The sequence below is a fragment of the Dinoponera quadriceps genome, unplaced genomic scaffold, assembly GCF_001313825.1.
Source record: "Dinoponera quadriceps isolate SergipeBrazil2010 unplaced genomic scaffold, ASM131382v1 scaffold3676, whole genome shotgun sequence".
Classification (NCBI taxonomy): domain Eukaryota; kingdom Metazoa; phylum Arthropoda; class Insecta; order Hymenoptera; family Formicidae; genus Dinoponera; species Dinoponera quadriceps.
The window spans coordinates 1,070,338-1,089,034 of NW_014559267.1; the positions used below are offsets into that span (position 1 = coordinate 1,070,338).

The 18,697-nt window shown below is 42.2% G+C and overlaps 1 protein-coding gene across 1 annotated transcript in view; it reads right to left on the reverse strand.

The window, feature by feature from the left end:
• Window positions 1-18,697, reverse strand: part of LOC106750260 (tyrosine-protein phosphatase 99A) — a 280,019-nt gene that overhangs the window by 99,057 nt on the left and 162,265 nt on the right. The window contains exon 2 of the mRNA XM_014630465.1: window positions 2,792-2,915. Within this exon, the coding sequence (XP_014485951.1) occupies window positions 2,792-2,915 (124 nt within the window). The remainder of the gene's footprint in view (window positions 1-2,791; window positions 2,916-18,697) is intronic.

An 18,697-nucleotide genomic window follows, 5' to 3' on the forward strand; every position in this document is an offset into this window, starting at 1 on the left:
GGGACTTATTTCTGTTTTCTTCACTTGAACAGTTAATGGAGAATTTGCGATTTTGGACTTGGGTTGTATCCAAAATGAGAATAGGTGTCTCTGAATGGTTTTCGTCTGTTGAATACGAATTCAAGTTTGACTATTGGATTATGATTTTGAGAAAAATGATGTCAAACAGGCCAAAAACGTCAATTTTGAGGGTTTTCATGACGTACCACTGAAAGCAAATTTTTCTCTTACATTTCGTTAATATCACGGAAAAGTGTTAACTTTTAGCTTTAAAATGCGTCTTGTATCATCCCGGTGGACCGGGAATGGACCTTTCATTGTCAAAATACAGGTATCGTAATGAGGTAACTTATTTTGAGTCAACTTTATACATTCTAATTAGAATCTATATATTGGAAAATGTCGGAAAATTTCTGTGCGAAAGAGAAAGTTATAAAAATATCTTCTGACGTAGATAAAAGTTATCTTTTTATTTCAAGGAGTGTACACGGAGAAAAGTGATTATTTGAGTTAATATGTCAAGGAACGAACTAAATGAGTTTCGACTGAAGCAAGCAAAATTTTTATAAACCAACTCAGATATTAGAATCAGAAATTCTGTTTCCTTTAAATAAAACGTATTTGGTTCATTTGTTGTCACGTTCAACCGGTCTATTTTTTTCTGTGTGGAGGACGTTTCCAGAACGGTGAAGAATTGAATGCAACGGATCAGAATTAGAAGCACTGTCAATCTCGGTCGTTGCAAGTTATCGATCGTCACGATATTTCACACGGTCCCGTGTAGAAAATTTCTTCGGACTTTAAATCGGAATTCAGTCCGATTCCCTAAAAATAATTATGGATTCCATACAGACAATCCACGTAGGTTCTAGTTAGAAGTGTAATGATCCAAATATACGTTCTTCTATTATATTAAATCTTATTGTAATTAAAATTCCCGGAAAGTCTGTCAGAAGATGTCAGATATTTTATGTTTCTCGTAATCGTATAATGACAGTTTTAAGCTATACACAGAATCTACATGCTGGCCAATGAATATTCAAATAGTATATTTATAGGAATATTCAAATATTAAATTTTTGTTTCTCAAAATTCGTTTGAAATTAAGCTGAATCAATTGTTTATGTGATTTTTATTTTAATCTCGTTTTATTTGGCCTTTTCTGCCATGAGATATCTAGAAAGATATATAAATTTATGTAATTTGTACTATAGTGGGAAATTTTCCTGTTTATTTAATATAATATAATATAATAATGATATAATAACATACGATTCTAAATGGGGAACATAAGCAGATTTTATTTGACCATCTTCAACGTTTCCCCAGAAATTATTTCTGACTTCTATTATATGCTACGATTGAACAAAATATACGAAACACTTTTAGTATTTATACTTTACAAGTTCACGCACGCACACACATACACACATACACACACACATATATATACGCGCACGCTTTAAACATAGTAACATTAAAAGTGTAACCTCGTTTATTAATTTTCTGTTATTCGACTCTGGCGATAGCAGGCAAATGTGGCATCGTGGAAAAGAATCTTCATCTCATGTGTCGGGTAAGAATAGGACTCTCCATTGGTCCATCTCACAATAGAATAACTTTTTTTTGGGACAACTTTCGATATTCCAATTGGAATCTATGTCGCGTGTGGAAAAAACTGGAAAAATGTATCTGCTTTCTGGTGTTCGCCGTTCGACAGAGACACATTCATTTCGCTTATCTCATTTTTTTTTTCATTCTTATGTGCGCTCTTTACGCTTTCGTACGTTTTATTCTGACAGCAACGGGCACCGCGACTGGTCACTCGGCTTACGGGGCGACATCGGAGCACCCCAGCGAGGGAGATTCGTGGGAAAACGGAAGGGAGAGAAGTCGGAAGCGGTGGGAAAAGTGGGAGTCGGTCGCGAGGTCGAAGTACCGGGAGGAAGGGACGGAGATAACGGTGCCAAAAGAGAGAGAGAGAGAGAGAGAGAGAGAATGAGAAAGGGGGTCGCGACGGGAGAACAAAGGGTGCTTATCGACACCGCGGTTCTTATCCTCCCGGTAATTCCTTTTATTTTATCCGTTTCTTCTCCCGGCTCCGCACGCGCGCGCAAGAGAGGGAGAGAGAGAGAGAGAGAGAGAGACAGTCTTCGAACGACGACGGTGGCCCGGTTATCCGTAAGATAATCAGATCGAGATCTACTCGAGCGTGGACCGCTATTTCCGGGGCGTAGCCCGAGGGCGCTCCGATTTTTTTCCCTATTAGAAATGTTTCTCCGCCGGGATAAGAGCGACATTAATTCACTTCGGCGTAGCAATTTGCTGAACTTCGCGGGAAAGCGACAGTGGCGTGTCGCGGAAATCAACGGTGAAGTTTGACGTCGCCGGCCGGTAACTCCTAAACGACATTGCACGAGAAACGAACTCTTCTCTGCTCTTCCTCCCCCTCCTTCCCCCATCTTCCCGGTTAAATCGATCGAATTAATTTTTCACTCGAGACCCTCAGGCTCGCGACGTTCTCTCGTGCGTGTGCACGCGACGACTGTCGGCCGAGAGGAACAGGTGATCAATTTGGCGCGGCGCCTCGCTTTCTCCGCCCTTGCGTGAGTTTTTAGTTTCCCGAAAGAAGCCGTTTTCCTTCTCTCTTTCTCTCTCTCTCTCTCTCTCTCTCTGTCACTCGCGCGATACCGCAGTTCGTCCGAGCGAGTTCGAAGCGCGCCCGCGGATCAGAGAACCCGCTCTGACGGAGTAAGGGGCTTTTTTGCGAGTCAATATTTAACGAACTTACCGGGTGTAGATGACGTACTGCGAAATTGGAGTGTTGTGGGAATTAACACCAGGTGCCCACGATATATTCACGGCTTTGGACGTGTAACTTATGACGAGCGGTCGTTCCGGCGGATCCGGCACATCTGAAAGCAGAATTTCTATCATTCAGCAACCGGAACGGACGCATACACCACGCAATTTGCAAATCGTAAAAACCGAGCCGACCGATCGATCGATTATTCTTCCAGCGCGTCCCGCCGCCGCCGTAAATCCGGCTAAACGAATATCGTACACGGACGTGCGGCGCTCTCTTTCGCTACTTAGGGAGGAAATTATTTACGAAGTAGTTACAGCAAACTGTATGTACGGGCGCGCGACGCGTCCTGAGGCACGACGCTACTAACTCGCTTAGTTCCTTAAGCTAAAATTTATTTTGTCGAAAGTTCGAGTCACGTAGTTGATATTTCTTACGGGTATTTGCATCGACGCGGAATGCGAGAGCGCAAAGACCGGGAGCTCTCTTCTTGCGCGCGGATTCTTGCGACGCGCCATATTTTCGAGGCAATCTTCCTGTCGGGGGGGGGGGGGGGGGNGGAAACACTCGATGCGTTTCGTCGATCATGTCGACGTACGTGTTACGACTCCTCGTCTGATACTTCGAACGTTAAATCACCGTAATGTGTTCGCTCTCCCCGAGCAGAAGTATGAAACGAAGTAGATTTCGTCGTAGAATATTTAATTATCAGCTTATGCATCGAAACATTTACGACGTGAAATATGACGTACAATCTATGATTTGCGATCAAATTGCTGAGGTGAATGCCTCAAGTGACAGGATGACGGTTTGTGACGATCGCATCTGTACTTCTTAATAAGTCAAATAATATAGCTTTACATTTATCCTAAAAAGTATGCTTTTATTATAAACTTTTTATATTATCCGTTATAACAAGTTTCGAATCAAATTAAAAGCCATAATGAATGCAGGTGTATCATAATTATAAGCGCACTGCTAACAGTGACAGTTCAAACAATTACTCGCTGACATCTTAGAGGTTGGTTGTTAAGGAGATGCCATACTTGAAAACTTCGACAGAATATTGATATTTTTCGGCAAGGTTTGCATCGTGAATTGTAAACGCTTTTACACGGCGAAAGTACGCGCGAAAATGAATCGGAGTATTGTATGTAGCGAAAATGATAAAAAAAATTTCAAAGTGACATCCGTAGCTGTCAGTTAGTGTAAATATTTGCCTGATGCTGAAATCCTGCAGCTCGTATATACCGAATATGTCGATACTCCAATCAGAGAAATTTCAAAGAATATTTTTACACTTTTTACAATGTAATTTAGAGACCTAAAAAGATACGAAAAACTTGCAGAAAAATTGTTATACGTATTAGCTTAATTTAGCTTGATTGTTATACATCTTAGCCAAATTTTCCGTCAGATATGGTAAAAGCACAGTTGCAGAGTAGCGTACATTCATCATGTCCACATTTATATCGCACTTACAATTACGTAAGATCTGTATGAACAAGACAAACAAAAAGACTAACGTGAACGTGTCTATGTTTATATAATATAACATTTTGAGGATCGCTTTTACACTTCTTTAGAATCGCAAAATTTAGCAAATAGTGCGAGTTCTCAGCCTATAAACTGTTATGTTTAGATTGATGATAGGGACGTTCTGTATCAATTTGTGGTATTTCGAATAATGATTTTTGCTTGTCAGTAATAGGGCTATTCGTATATTCATCACCTGTCAGTAACATAGGCGTAGGGGAGACCGGGGCTAATTAATAAATTTCTAACAGGAGCATTTCTGCAGAATGGTGCAAGTAGAGATTTCACAATCATCTTTCACATGTTTGGGATCTCTGCTCGCTCGATTACAAATCAATTAAAATTTTATCATAAATTAAAAGAAAAATCTAATATAATTATAGAACCCGAAATTCTTGAACTTTCGAAAATAAATGTTACATATTCACATAACACATTATTCTAATAATTTATTAATTTACCCACACGACACGAGGTTACTTTGCAGTTAATTAGGACATTCTCCCTTACGCAAGTTATTATTATTATTAATACGAAAAAGGTCTCCGAGAGACGAGAAACTCATATCATCGAGATATTTAATGCATCGGCTGTCAGGGCGCGGCGTTTGCAATCCGGATAAATGTAAGCCGACCATGGCGGTGTATAAGGTAGCAATTTGGTGCGGTTGCGTAAAACCATCTCGGCGTATAACAAACACCCGCCTCTTTCATACGCGATGCACGAAATGCCATGTAATCACGAAGGTGTGCTCACTTGATCGGCTTTCGTTCGTTTTGACGGTTTAGTAATTAAGCCCGGGATATCTAATTTTCATTACAGGAAAGTCGACCGCAGCAAAATAGTTTTGCGTTCGGGAATAAACCGAATTTTCATTATGTAACGCCCCGTTCGCGCCCGGCGTCGTTCAGTCGCACCGCCAAAAGAGGGGGTACCGCGAATTAATTAGAAAAATCGCGATATCGCGTCGGGCTTACCCCTCTCTTTTTCTTCCCCGCTCGTTTACAACGATCCGACGGGCTGAAAACAGTGTCCCCCGAACACCGTGTGTGATCCGAATGAATGAACAATGCGAATTAATCGGGGGGCCATAAAAGCTGAGCTTTGAAAAATTCAAAGTCGCCCATTTGCAAATTCAACGATTCTGCGCGTTTGTCTCCCCCCCCCCCCCCCACCCCNCTCGATCGTTAACACGGCTCACCCCGCCCGGAACGTCAGCGAGCAAGCGCGCGCGACTTTACCGAGTGCGACTCGGTAAATACGAGCGAGGGGGCGCGTTTTCGCGAAACTTCCTTCTCTCTCGTCGTCGAAGCGAGCTGCGAGCTCGCGAGGAAAACACCGATCACGCTCTCTGCGGAGACGGCTGCGGCCGCATCGGATAAGGCTCGGCCGTTTAATATGCACCGGCGCGCGGCGCGGCGAAATATAACATTGCGCGCACGTTGCATAAGATCATAAATGAGAGCGGGGACCTCTAACCTCTCAGGATAGAGTCGTCATCCTTTTCTGACCTCGCTGCGCGCGCCTTCCCGTGGCTGTTTATGCCGGCCGTTACCGCACGTCGTGACGCCCGACGTGCGACGGGAAAAATTCCGAATTCCCCGACTCTTTCCGCGAGCGACTTTCCGCGCGTACGCGCCGTGCGCGACCCCCGAACGTTATTAAGTATTGAACACGCGTGTGACCGAGGGGGGGGGGGGGGNGAAAGTTACGAAACATTTTAATCCGTTGACTGTTTCGGTCGCGCGTGAGCGAACGAACGCGCGGTTTTTGCGCGATTAAATGCGATACTAAAAATACGCGTTTGTCCGCGCGCGATTGATATCCCACGTGCAATATGGCTCACCGATAGAGATTGCGAAAAAAAAAAGGAGGCTATATAGCGGGGCATTTTAATTCGTCGTTTATTTTGCCGCCGCGTCACGGGGGTGAGAGAGGGAGGGAAGGGGGAGAGAGAGAGAGGGAGGAGATAACCCGCATGAATTTTATGCGATTGAACGTGTGCACTTAGCGTCGAACGCGCAACTTGTGTCCGCACAATATATCGCTCGGTGATAGGCTGCGAATAAAAAAAAAATGCGTAACGATATATTCCATAATTCATCCCGCTCGAGCTTCGGGCTCGCTGAAAAGTTACACGACACGTGGCAGATTTAACCCTTTAATCCCTGTAGACCGGGAAGCTACTGTATTGGCGTAGTAGCAATTTTGTGAAATACAACTACGATTCTTATTATTATTATTATTATTATTATTATTATTATTGTTATTATCGACTTTTCCCATATGAAATAGCGAAAATGATGCGAGTGTTGCGACTTGAAAGAAATAAATACACAAATACATTTATTTCATACAAATGTATATACAGATAAAATATATTTTGGAATTTGTATGAATATGTGATATATTTATGCAAATAGTAGAGATTTTGTTTTATATTTTGGTTTTCTTATTATCATCATGTCATCTGACTGAGTCAATATATTTGCATGCACACGAGCATTTTTTATTTTACCATATCAGACATATTGCATATTTTTGCATAATATTTTACTAGAAACAAATAAAATTTGTTTTTTCATTATTCTTCACATAAAAAAAGTTGCTGTATGATCAAATAAGATAAAAAAAGATCAATTTGAAAATATCGTGTCCGTACGAGTCGGGAAGCCACTATAGTGCGGCGCGGCGAGGATGTCGTTTTTCACTAGTCTATTCTTTCATACGTATAAAAGAGTTCTGGTTTAAAAACCGTAAAAGTCGCCCAAAATATCGCCCGGTCTGTAAGAGTTACGGGCTCAGTGTAATTATGTATATTAATTTCCCCAAATTTTATCTGTTGTTAAAGTAATGGTTCCGCCGGTATAATATTCAATTTATCCGAAATATGAAGCTGTATTTTTCGTTCCAAACCATGAGATAGTGTATTTCCAGCTGAAGACCAATACATGCGGTCGCATGTAGAGCAAAGTTGCCGGATTTATATAAAGTTTCTCATGAGAAAACCACGTCAGTATATTCTACTTATGAACATTTTGTCCGACGTTCTTCAACGGCTATGTTATAAATGAGCGGAAGACAAATATTTTTTACATGAAACAATTTTAATACTTTCTCGCTTTTATACCTTAAAAGCCCAATGTGCATTCAGAAAATCACACTTCTCGACGGCCGATTTTATTCGGACGGAAAAAAACATTCGTCAGGAACGTCCTCTTTAAGACGATCTTGTAAGTTACAACATTTTACTCCAATGGGATCGACGTGCGGGCCTTAAAGGGTTAAACGTGCGCTCTAATCGACGTGATCTCAGTCGAGGCTCGCATGACGAGATGTCGAATTAATTCCGGCTGTCGCGCGAGTCCGTCGCGCGTCGTATTTTCCTCGACGCGACGAAATATTACAACGTTCTCTCGCACGCTATCTCGCGTATAGACGCACGTTAACCGCGTGAGAAGTGTAATAAACATCAGCGAGCTTCGTAAGAGTCGCTCACTCGCGACGCGAACGGTCGGGCATTACTTTTATTGTTTTTCTTTGTGAAAAGCAGCCACGTGCGCGTGGAATCGTTTTACAATTAATAACAGGACTCTTTGTATTAAACTCATGAATAAACCATACTTTTTTTCATATTATCTCTCAGTTTTCGTACAATCCGCTGCGCGCGCGTCTCCGTCGTCGACGCTTGCTGCACGGTGGATACCGCTAGGAAATAAATTCAGAAATGTAGAACGAATGAAATTTTCTCTGAACGCAACTGTCGTCCGTGGATCTTTATTAATTTCACATTCACCTTTCCAGTTGGCGAACGAAAATAGAAAACCGCGGTCGTATTACGCGCACCTTGAGTGACTAACCGGTCTGTCTTTTCTCTCCCCTTCCCCCCGTCCCGCCCCTCTTTCTCCCTCTCTCTATCTTTTTCTCCTCTCGAGCGAAACGTACGTGAAGCAAACAGGACCCGAGCGAATCGACTCTCGCCAGGAGAGAAAATATTCTTTCGTATCCGCTCCTCACAAGTTTTTGCGCAGCTTTGTACAAACGACCGACGTATTTCCTTCCGTTATTCCCCGATAAAGCGTGAAAATTCAAATTTCCCTTCCTTAATGTTGCACCGCCTATTAACTCATTTATGCGCATGAATTCGCGTTTTGTTACGTCCGCGTTTGCATTTTAGTTTTGCATCGTGCAAACATGACGGCCGGTGTAAATGAGTTAACCGGTTGTGCTCTTTTGGATAATTCACTTCGTAAATCCTGTAAAAAATTGAGTTCAGATGGGAAATAAATTCAACGCGTTAAAGAGAGAGAGAGAGAGAGAGAGAGAGAGAGAGAGAGAAAGAGGAGACACAGAGCGGAAAAGAGCAACGAGGTTCTCTATATCTATTGTTCCTTCCGCCGTTAGACTTTCCTCTTCCCGCCGGAAGAAAACAGTTTTAGAAATGGCTCCTTCGGAAGAAGAATTTTCTTTCAGAAGAATCTTCTTCTTCCCTTCTTCCTCTTCATTTTTTTTTCTTCTTTTCTATCACGTGCTCGTCGCCGGACGATTGTCTCGTCGCTTCTTATCTGTTCCTTTCTGCTCCAACGAGAAAGAAGCGAGCGCGGTCGCTATATTCAATAGAAAAAAGGTTAAGAGAGGAGAGAAGAGAGTAAAAGAGAGAGAGGGAGAAAGAGAAATTAAAACCAATCGCAAGACTTTGCATTAATTTTCGGCGAGGAGCAGAGGTTACGGGAACCTACCTCCGATCGCGACCATTAATTCTATGCTATTTAAACAGGCTCCGCGCTCGCTGCACCCTGCGCGTCGCGGTCTTTCATTAATAATTCATGCCTGCCGCTTTACGGGGTCAACAGTGGACGTTTCTTTATCCGAGCCGCAAGTTGTGCGCGCCGCACAAAGCCACCGACGAACGTGAGGCAAAGTAGAATCGGGCGCGAGTTACGGACGATCGTACGAGAGAGCGCGCGCGAGATGCGAGTCTCGTTTAAACGGATCTCTACACTTAACGTTTTGCAGTATTCAAAACGGCTCCGGTGGGAATGAAACGTTTATAAATCTCGCGGAATGTTTAGATCTCTGGTCACACCGGCCGGGCGCAACGTGCGCGCTCGAATTTGCCGCGGCGCGAAACATCGATCGTTAACTTTTAACCGGCCGAGAGGCGAATAACCGCGCGATAAAATAATCGCGGCGCTCAACGACACACCGTTGTCACCGTGAGAATGTCCCAATTCGTGACGGTCGCATCTGTTCCTTTCAACACATTTCGTTTCTCTTTTCTTCTTATATAAGAACAGAAAATTGTATCCACCTTCAAAATCTTTTTACCGAAGCACAGCCTGGATTTTTGCCTTTCAGAAAATAATTTCACCTTTCAGAAGATAATTTCTCCCGACAGCCGGTGGAGATAAAAAGTGATCTCGCAAAACACACTGTTTTAATTCATTGCCTCATCCTTTCAATTAATTGATTCAAAATAGTAACAAAATAAAAAAATTGAAAAAACAATGACGAGGTATTGTCGCCAATAGTTCGAATCGCCGAAAATGATGATTCCCGTTATGGTGCGATTCACCGTGTTTCATACACTGTGAGAAAATCAATTTCATGTCGCTAATTGAAACTTCCAGCACTTTTGAGAGCCACGTTATAAATTAATGAAAATTTCATCATAAATTTGAAAAATTTCACACAATTGGAATCTCATATGTTCAAACTTTCAAACAAAATAAATGTCACACAACACATATATTATTATTATAATTTATTAATCTATTTTCACGATGAGATTATTTTGTCATTAATTGGGACACTCACATTATATCGGGCCAGCGGATGAAACGCCACTTACATACGCGAAATTGTTTCCCATTATGTTGCATCAAATTGTTTCAACCCGTTGTACTTCGCGAAAATAAAAAAGATGAAAAACGGCAAAAATGTAAAAGCGAAAAGAGAAGGAGAGTATGGCGTCATATCTTCCTTTCATTCTTTTTTTCGCGTGAAATCTGTGCTTAAACGCGCCGACTGAAATATGCGGGATGAGTGCGCGGGGTGACTAATTAAATTTCAAGGTGACGGGTTAACTCTCCGCCCGGGTGAATGTACGCGACAGTTCTTCCGAGTTAGAAAGTAGACGGTCCGTGCAATAAAGTTAATTGTTGAAAGTATTTCTCGTACGTACTTGCCGGCGGTGGAGAGTGACCGATACAGGAGGAGTGCACAATGTATATCCGTGCGGGCGCGCGTGGTAGTGCATACCGGGATAACCGCGTATGCGCGCCGAAGGATGCCGCCGCGTCGTCCTTTACGGGGTAGGTAGAATATAAATTCCTACGAGCGCGTTTACCGGAATTTACGAGCGTCATTTTAAGAACTGTTTTGCCTTGCTCAACCATATGGCTCCCACGTAAATATCTCTCACCCCGTTTCGTCGTTAAAACTCAGTACTCGACCATTAACCGTAGTCTCTGCCTACTCGTGATACGGTAAGCTTCCTTTTCGCCGACGTCATCAGTATAATTAGCACTTTAGCTAATTGTGATGAGATTGGCGTAACTTAGCTTAATTAGATTCGTGTACCTCTTTTTTCCCCTCTCGCTCTTGAGAGAGATCCGCCTTATAGGCAGCGCACGAGTTTACGGTATGCGATTGATGACAGTGGCGTTAATTCTATTTGTCTCCCTAATGATTTTAGCGCGACGGACGCTTCAGAAGCCAGCGTCCGTCGCCGCGTTTCATGCTAGAATCTGTTCTAATTTGATGAATCTGTTCTAATTGATCCTCTGGTCATTCTACGTGTAAAAGTACCGGGGCAAAATCGTCGCAAGGTATATGTTTACTTTCGAGATATTTTACATTTTATCTTGATACTTTACACCACAATTACCTTAACAGACCTTACCAATAACGAGAAACGAATATAAATCGCTTCTCTTTCCAATTAACACACAAAAATATTAAGACGAGGTTGTCGAAAATAAATAATTTTCAAAATATTTCCAACGCTGCCATCCAGTCACTTAAGTCATCTTGTGTCACTTTTCCTTGACAAATAACTAAAAAATTTACTGTCACCCAAAACGCGTTACTATAACCACCTTTTCCCTGAGCTGTCGATAAATTTGTAAAATATGGACTTTAAAAATATTAATATGAAGAATAAAATTATCCGATATGTCATTTTAATAGCAATAAAGCAATATATCTATATATATTTTCAACGCGTTTCTCTTAATAAAACTGCTCCGAAAGCGTATTTACGTCGTTCAATCTCTTACTCTTTCCTTGTTATAAACTTTTAAACCGTACTATGAAAAGAATTCGCTGTGTTGAATTTTTCAAAAATAAACCTGAGAAGATAAGAGAAGATGTTTTTTTGTTGAACGTTATTCAAGTGGCCTTAGTTACTCTTAGAACATTTGGCAAAAAATGTCATTTTTAGTTACTATTTTAATGTCTGAGAGATTATTTTCTATCATCTTTTCCGCCAAGAAATAGTCTATTTCACTTTTTCATTCCGGTAACTGGATGGCAGCGCTGAAAATTTCATATCTTTCATATTGTACTGAAAAATATCAGGATAAAATATAAAATAACTCTGAAAGTATACACTTTTCGATGATTTTACTCCAGTATTTTTATATGAAGAATGACCGAAGGGATCAATTCATGTTAAAGAATCTATATAATTCTATAAAAAAAAAAAATTAAATCTTTGGAATAATTAAAAAAAATAGTTGAACAATGTAATATTATTATTATTTTATCCTTCCCACGACATCTTATTCATTTTCATCTGAAAATTTTTTTTTAATAATTGCATTTCTTTAAAAACATTAATATTATTTAATATGAGGAATGAAATTATCTAATATGTCATTTTAATAGCAATAAAGCAATTTTTCGCAAAAAGCCGTTTTTCTTTTGCTTTTCCAGCGATTAAAAAATTCGGGGGCGTTTGTAACCATAAAAATATATTTTGATATCGTCGTATGGTGTCACGTTAGTTGATGAAATATTCGACTATTTTATATCATCAATAAATGACAATAATGCGCTATATATTAAGTGACGTCTTTTCTCTTCAAAAAAAAATCGTCTTTCCGATACGTTCATAAGATTATATTATTATTTCGAGCAGAACGTAATTTTCCCGGTAGGTCGCGTATCAATATTTCAAGATATTCCTCGTGACTAAAAAAAGAAAATCGCGTCTCTGACATTGGAAATTAATTACAAGTCTTAACTCGGAGACTCCGGGAGATGCGCATGGAAAAATCAGAGCGCGATCGATCGATACAAATCGCGAACGATGCCGCTGCCGGCACTCGGCATCTCTCTCTCTCTCTCTCCCTCTTTTTCTCTTTCCGTGGGATATGCACGCGCGCGCGCGACCGTCCGTATCACAACGTAGCGCAGCATAGCGGTGCGGAAGAAGAGAGCGGAGCGCAGCACGTCGTGTCGCGGCAATGGTCGATATTTTCCCTGCGCGACCGAGACACGTCCCCGTCGTTAGCCGGAGAATAGGATTACGGGGCTCGAAGGCGCGCGCAAAGTGAAAAATCGCAAAGTGTCCCGGTGAAATTGGTCCGTGGCCCGTGCCCAGACCCAGAGAACGAGAGAGAGAGAGAGAGAAAGTCGCCTTACCGCCGTCGAGATATCGATTCGATGCGCCCGGATTTGCGTGGTCTTTTGTGTGCAAGGGTGGGCCCAGGTGCTGGCGGACGAACCGTAATAGAAGGCAGTTTCCACGGAGTGCGTTTGGAAACACTGAGCCCCCGAAGGTGAAAGGGTTTCCCTTCGTCTTTCTTCGTTTTTCGTCCATTTTTACCTCTCCGCTTTCGCCCGTCAGCTTTTCTTTACATACATAGCGCGCGTACGTGCACGTATATATACATACTATATACATATATATCGCAGGCACTCACAGAAGTGTGTGTGTGTGTGTGTGCGCGCGCAAGAGGACATTCGCGTCGGTACATACCTGTCGCGGATATGTACGACTATCGGGCCTTCCATGCATTTACTTCATTTGCACGTACACACCTACACACGTGTAATATATATATATATATATATATAATATATGTGTGTGTGTGTGTGTGTGTGTGTGTGTGTGTGTGTGTGTGTGTGTGCACGGCGAGTATGTACGGTCTCCCCTATCCGGCTATATCCAGCGAAATAATTCGTAATGCAATGGCAGAAATAAAAAAGGAACGAAAAAAGCAAAGGGGAGAAGGATATTTCGTATAAAAGTCGCGCGCGCGTAGTTTAAAGGGTCGTGCGACGGCGACGCACCGCGGTCCTCGGCCGCGCGAGTTCGCGAAAATTTCCATACTGCCGCTACATTACGGCTTTTTAAACGAGAAACGTCCAATTCCGCCGCCACCGCTTATTCTTCGTCCTTACGTACGACGCCATAATTTCCCACCTCCCCCCCACCGAGCGTTTCGATCATGTGACAGCCGCCGCGACGCAACACGTCGCGAAACGTCGAAACGAATTTGTCGACGGCGGATATTCGAAGTTCCCTTCCTCAGTCGCTCTTTATCACTTGAGGAAGGTCGGAACCTACGACCGAAACGTTTGGATTCATCGACTTTTCAAGTCTCATCTTTTTTAATCTGGCAACTACTCACCGGTGGCGTTGACTCCTATAGGCCCCTTTCAATTAACCTGTTAACCGGGGAATTCCTTTTTTAATTACGCAACACGGACGTATTTATACGTCCCGCTCGGTTAACAGGTTAAGGAGGCAGTCTACAGCGTGAGAGAACGACCTGTTTCTGTGTTTCTGTGTTCTGTGAATTTTTGCCAAGAAAACTAATGCATCATTTTATGCTTTTACACATGTATTCATACATATTTAATAAGTGTTTACAAGTTTTTATGTGGCTAAATATTTATCATTTTTATGTTGTAACAATTTGAAAGAAGCGCGTGAACAGGAACATATATATCGCTGGTGTGCATGATGATAGTCCTCTAACTTAAATGAAACAAAAAATTCCAAAAGGTTTTATTATTATTATGAATGTGACTATGGTATTAACTAAAAACAAATTCAAAATATTGCAAATTACAAAGATAACGGAGTTTTAAGAAACAAGAGTATCGATTTTCCGGACAAATATTTTTTTATTTTAACAGCTATAAAAGTAGTTAAGGTAGATTTGATGATAATTTTAGTTCATACGATAAATAGATGTATATTTTATATGTATGTCATAGTTAATGCCGATCGGTTCAGTATTTCTTGAAAAATATGATTTTCCAGAAAAATCCATTTAAAATTTCAAGACTGCAACAGAAGTATATAAACTTGATATTTAATCGGTAATATAACAGGGTTTTACAATAAACCTATCTCTACTTCAAAATGCTCGTATTTTTTCCTGCATTTCTAATCTACGAAGAATACAGGCTTCTTCTGCAAACGCTTGAAATTCGAAGCGTTCAAAACGTTGCTTGTCTTGTATGTCGACAAATAATTTGGTTTATGGTCCAATAGTCACGCCCATGATTGCCGGTATTTTTAGAAGTGAGCAGTAGCCTTCGTTAAAAATGCATGTAGCAATTTCAACTGTTTTTGCAGCAGAAAAAATATGTTCCGGCAGCATTGAACGACCGTTGGAATTTGCCCTTCCCAAATCAACATTTATGACGACCTTTTCAAAACCAACACATACAGTCTGTCAAGGAACAACCGAAAGATTATTTTGTGAAAGAATGCTGTAGTTCGGCGCAGCTGCCTTTGAGTGCGTTCAGTCAGTGCACAAAATGGTTTGGGCACCGCAAACAATAAATATATCTATAGTTCCGTTATTTTTACGAATTTCAACAAAACCTTCTAGAAACTTATTCTTGTGATCTTAAACTTTAAAAAAATGTAAGAAGATGAAAATTCGATTTTTTTAAACTTCCAGACTAGACAAGACCTACTCTTTTAAGAAGTAGTTGGCCAAACTATTTTCTTTTTAAATTAAGAATCTTTTTAAATTTTAGCTGCACATGGAAATATTATCTATATGTATATAAGGTTAAAAAATGATTGACCATTCGGAAGTTGAGATATTCGCTATCTGTTGCCGACTAAAGATAATACTTTTTATATGTATTCTTTGAATTTATAATTTAATATTATATTTTTAACTTCTATTTTTAATTTTTTATAAACCACATTTAGTATTTTAATAAAAAACAACCGTGATATGAAGGAATAATATAAAAACATTATACAAAAATTTCAAAATTATTGATCATTTTATGTTATTTTGAAAATATAACCACAGGGAATTTATAATTTATAGTAATATCCTCTATATAAATATATACATATATGCATTTAAATGTTTATATACCTATTCTATTATATATGCACCTCTATTAGCTCAACTGACGTATAAATAAAGCATTAATAGGAAAAATAAAAAATAAATTATATCTTCGTGTTTATAATATTGTGTATACATTTACTTCAATTTCACGCTCAAAATTAACATTTATTATTTAAAAAGTTAAATAAATTTCTAGGCAAGTTACGAAGTTTCGGAAAAACCGTTTTTCCCCCAATTTTTCCGCGAATTTCCTCGGTTTCTGTTTCAGAGGTACAAAAATTCGTTTAGAAAAATTCACGAGTTCGGTTAAAACTCGCCGCATTTACGTTTTACTACAAAAAAAAAGGTATCCGTTGCGCGAAATTTGTGAATGTTGCTCTGAAACACCCTGTATATGAGAAATCAAACAAATCTCTACGGATAAACCGGAGGAGAAACGGTTTTTCCGAAACTTTAAAGCTACAAGAGATGCCATTCCTTGAGATAATTTTTTTTAAACAACAAACGTACGCAGGGATCCCTTAATATCGGCACCGATAATCCGGCGATTGAAAACCCTATGAGCTACCTTAAGGGTTGTACGTCCCGAGATCCTGATTCCATGCATTCGTTATTATTCCCTTTTCCAAATTACAAGGGGGCGAAATGCAGTAGCGGTGAGATCTCGGCCGCGAGGGCAGGAGTTCGACGTGGATGAAGACACCCGATGTCGACGCCCGCGGTCCGGATTATCCGAATAATTTCGCCAAGATCGCGCATCGTTGGAATCTCGTGATCGCGCGCACGCGGCTGGCCACGGTCGCGCTCAAAATGCAAGAGCGATGTCCACGGTGGGCGCGCTCCGCGGTGATGTTGAACGGTTGCGACGCAACCGGTGCCGGCCGGTGCAATCGGATATTTCCGTCGAAATCGACCCCGGCACGCACACACATTCACGCGCGTGCGCGTGCGTTAATCACTTCTCGAATTACTTGCAACGAATAACATAATATTAGAGCGACGCGCGGCGGCGGTGGTTTTAATCGAACTGCACTGTATCGATGGATACAACCAATTATTAATATGAAATCCCGAAAGTTTACGCGGAGTAAACATCGGGGAGTTTCTGAGTCTGTTTAGATTATAGAGAGATAGAGAGAGAGAGAGCGTGTTTATTACACGCCCTACTGCGTATCTATTATAATCAATTTGAGTCTACCGCGCGATCTCTCGCGATTGCGCCTCTTTTTGTTACCAATTACCGGCCATCACGATATCGATCTATTATTCGCTGCTGCTCGCGCGTTTATCCAGATCGCCACGGTTTATCGTTCAGCTCGACGGGACGATCGTCCACCATACTGTGTGTGTATGTGTGTGTGTATGTGCATGTGTACGCACAGCATTGCGCTGCGCGATGCGCGGCGTTCGATAGATGGACATCGAATGCGTTATTTATTTCGATTTTTCGTCGCGGTTTCCGACGCGGTAACATCGGGCCGCCGTTGCTTTTAATAAACCGGCCCGAGCTAACGTGGCTTCGCCACGAAGGGTGAGAGGGGGCACGGGGGAACAGAGAGGATGAAACAGAGAGAGGGATGAAACTGTGTGAGAGAGAGAGAGAGAGAGAAAGGAAAAGAGAGCACAGTGTATAAAGCATAAAATGGAAAAGGGCAGCCGCGGTGCGGACCGGAGCAGAGCGGAATGCGACGGTGCAGCGCGGCGCTCTGCCTACGGTCTCGCGGCGCATAAACCTTCCCCATCAAAAACAGCACCGGCAAATTAGCGCGACGAGTAGCACCGTGACCTGTCTACTTAGGGAACCGACCGATGCGAGCGGCGTAACCGTACTCGAAACGACGAGCCGGGGGGGGGGGGGGGAAANGCGTTTCTCTCACGGCGACGCCGCGCGAACTCGCCTCTCCCTTCATCTTCCTTCCCTTTCTCTCTCTTTCTCATTCTTCTCGTCCTTTACACAGAGACAACCTTTTCTCTACGGGTATAGGAAACGAGAACTGAAAAGGACGAGGAGGACGACGGGGCTTCGTTGGTCGGCGGAATTTTAACTCGACGGTGAATTTGAAATTTCCGCGAAAGGAGGAAGCCGCGACTGGTTGCCGCTTGCCGGCCGCTCTCGCGTGAAACCGGACGGAATTAATCGAATATAAAACACGGCATTAAGGCGGTCGAAGGGAGCGCGCGGCCGCTGTATCCCGCGTGGTTTCCTCTCTCGATATTCGAGTGTGAATTTCGCTCGAATACTCCCGACTTCTTTTCTCTCTCTCTCTCTCTCTCTCTGCCCGGCTCAACCCCGCCGGAATTTCTCTGTCAAAGTGACGACGCATTATCTCGACTCTCGTCAATTTATTTTCACTCAATTTATCCCCGCGGGGATAATACCGTAGCGCGCGGGCGCGTAAAGTACCAAGAGGGAAATCGAATGCCAGCGGAGATATATCGACGATCTCCTTCAGATTTTCTTCCGCCAACCGTTCGACTAATACGCTGCCGCCATCGCCGCCGAGAGAGAAGCGGCGGATGCGGAGTTTCGCGCTCGCGCTTTGCGGATTGTTTGTTTGCGCGGCACGGCGGGACATCCCCTCCGCAAATAGTTTAGACAGAATTACCGGGAGGATTTGTAATCCCCCTGTAAAAATATATGTTAGCCGGTTTACCGTGCCGAGCCGAAGTGAGACGCCAACAACGCCGGATATCGCGCACGGCTCCCTGGGCTCCGCGGCAGGGGGGAGGGGTTTCTCGAGTAGAACAAAAAAGAGGAAAGGGAGAAGAACGCGCGCGCGGCGCGGTATACTTTGCGCAAATATTTTACTTGCGCCTCGGATGCTCTAAGTACGCGGCGCGGAGAAAGACAAATGTTGGGAGGAATGATCCATTTCTCGCTTATTTTTTTGGAGCAGCTACGCGTCCGCGGCGGGAATGAAACTAAAAACGCGTCGAATCGCAGCCCTTAACCACGTCATCGATGGATAGACAAGGGGAGAGAAAAAGAGAGGGAGGAAGGGAGGGCGGGAGGGAG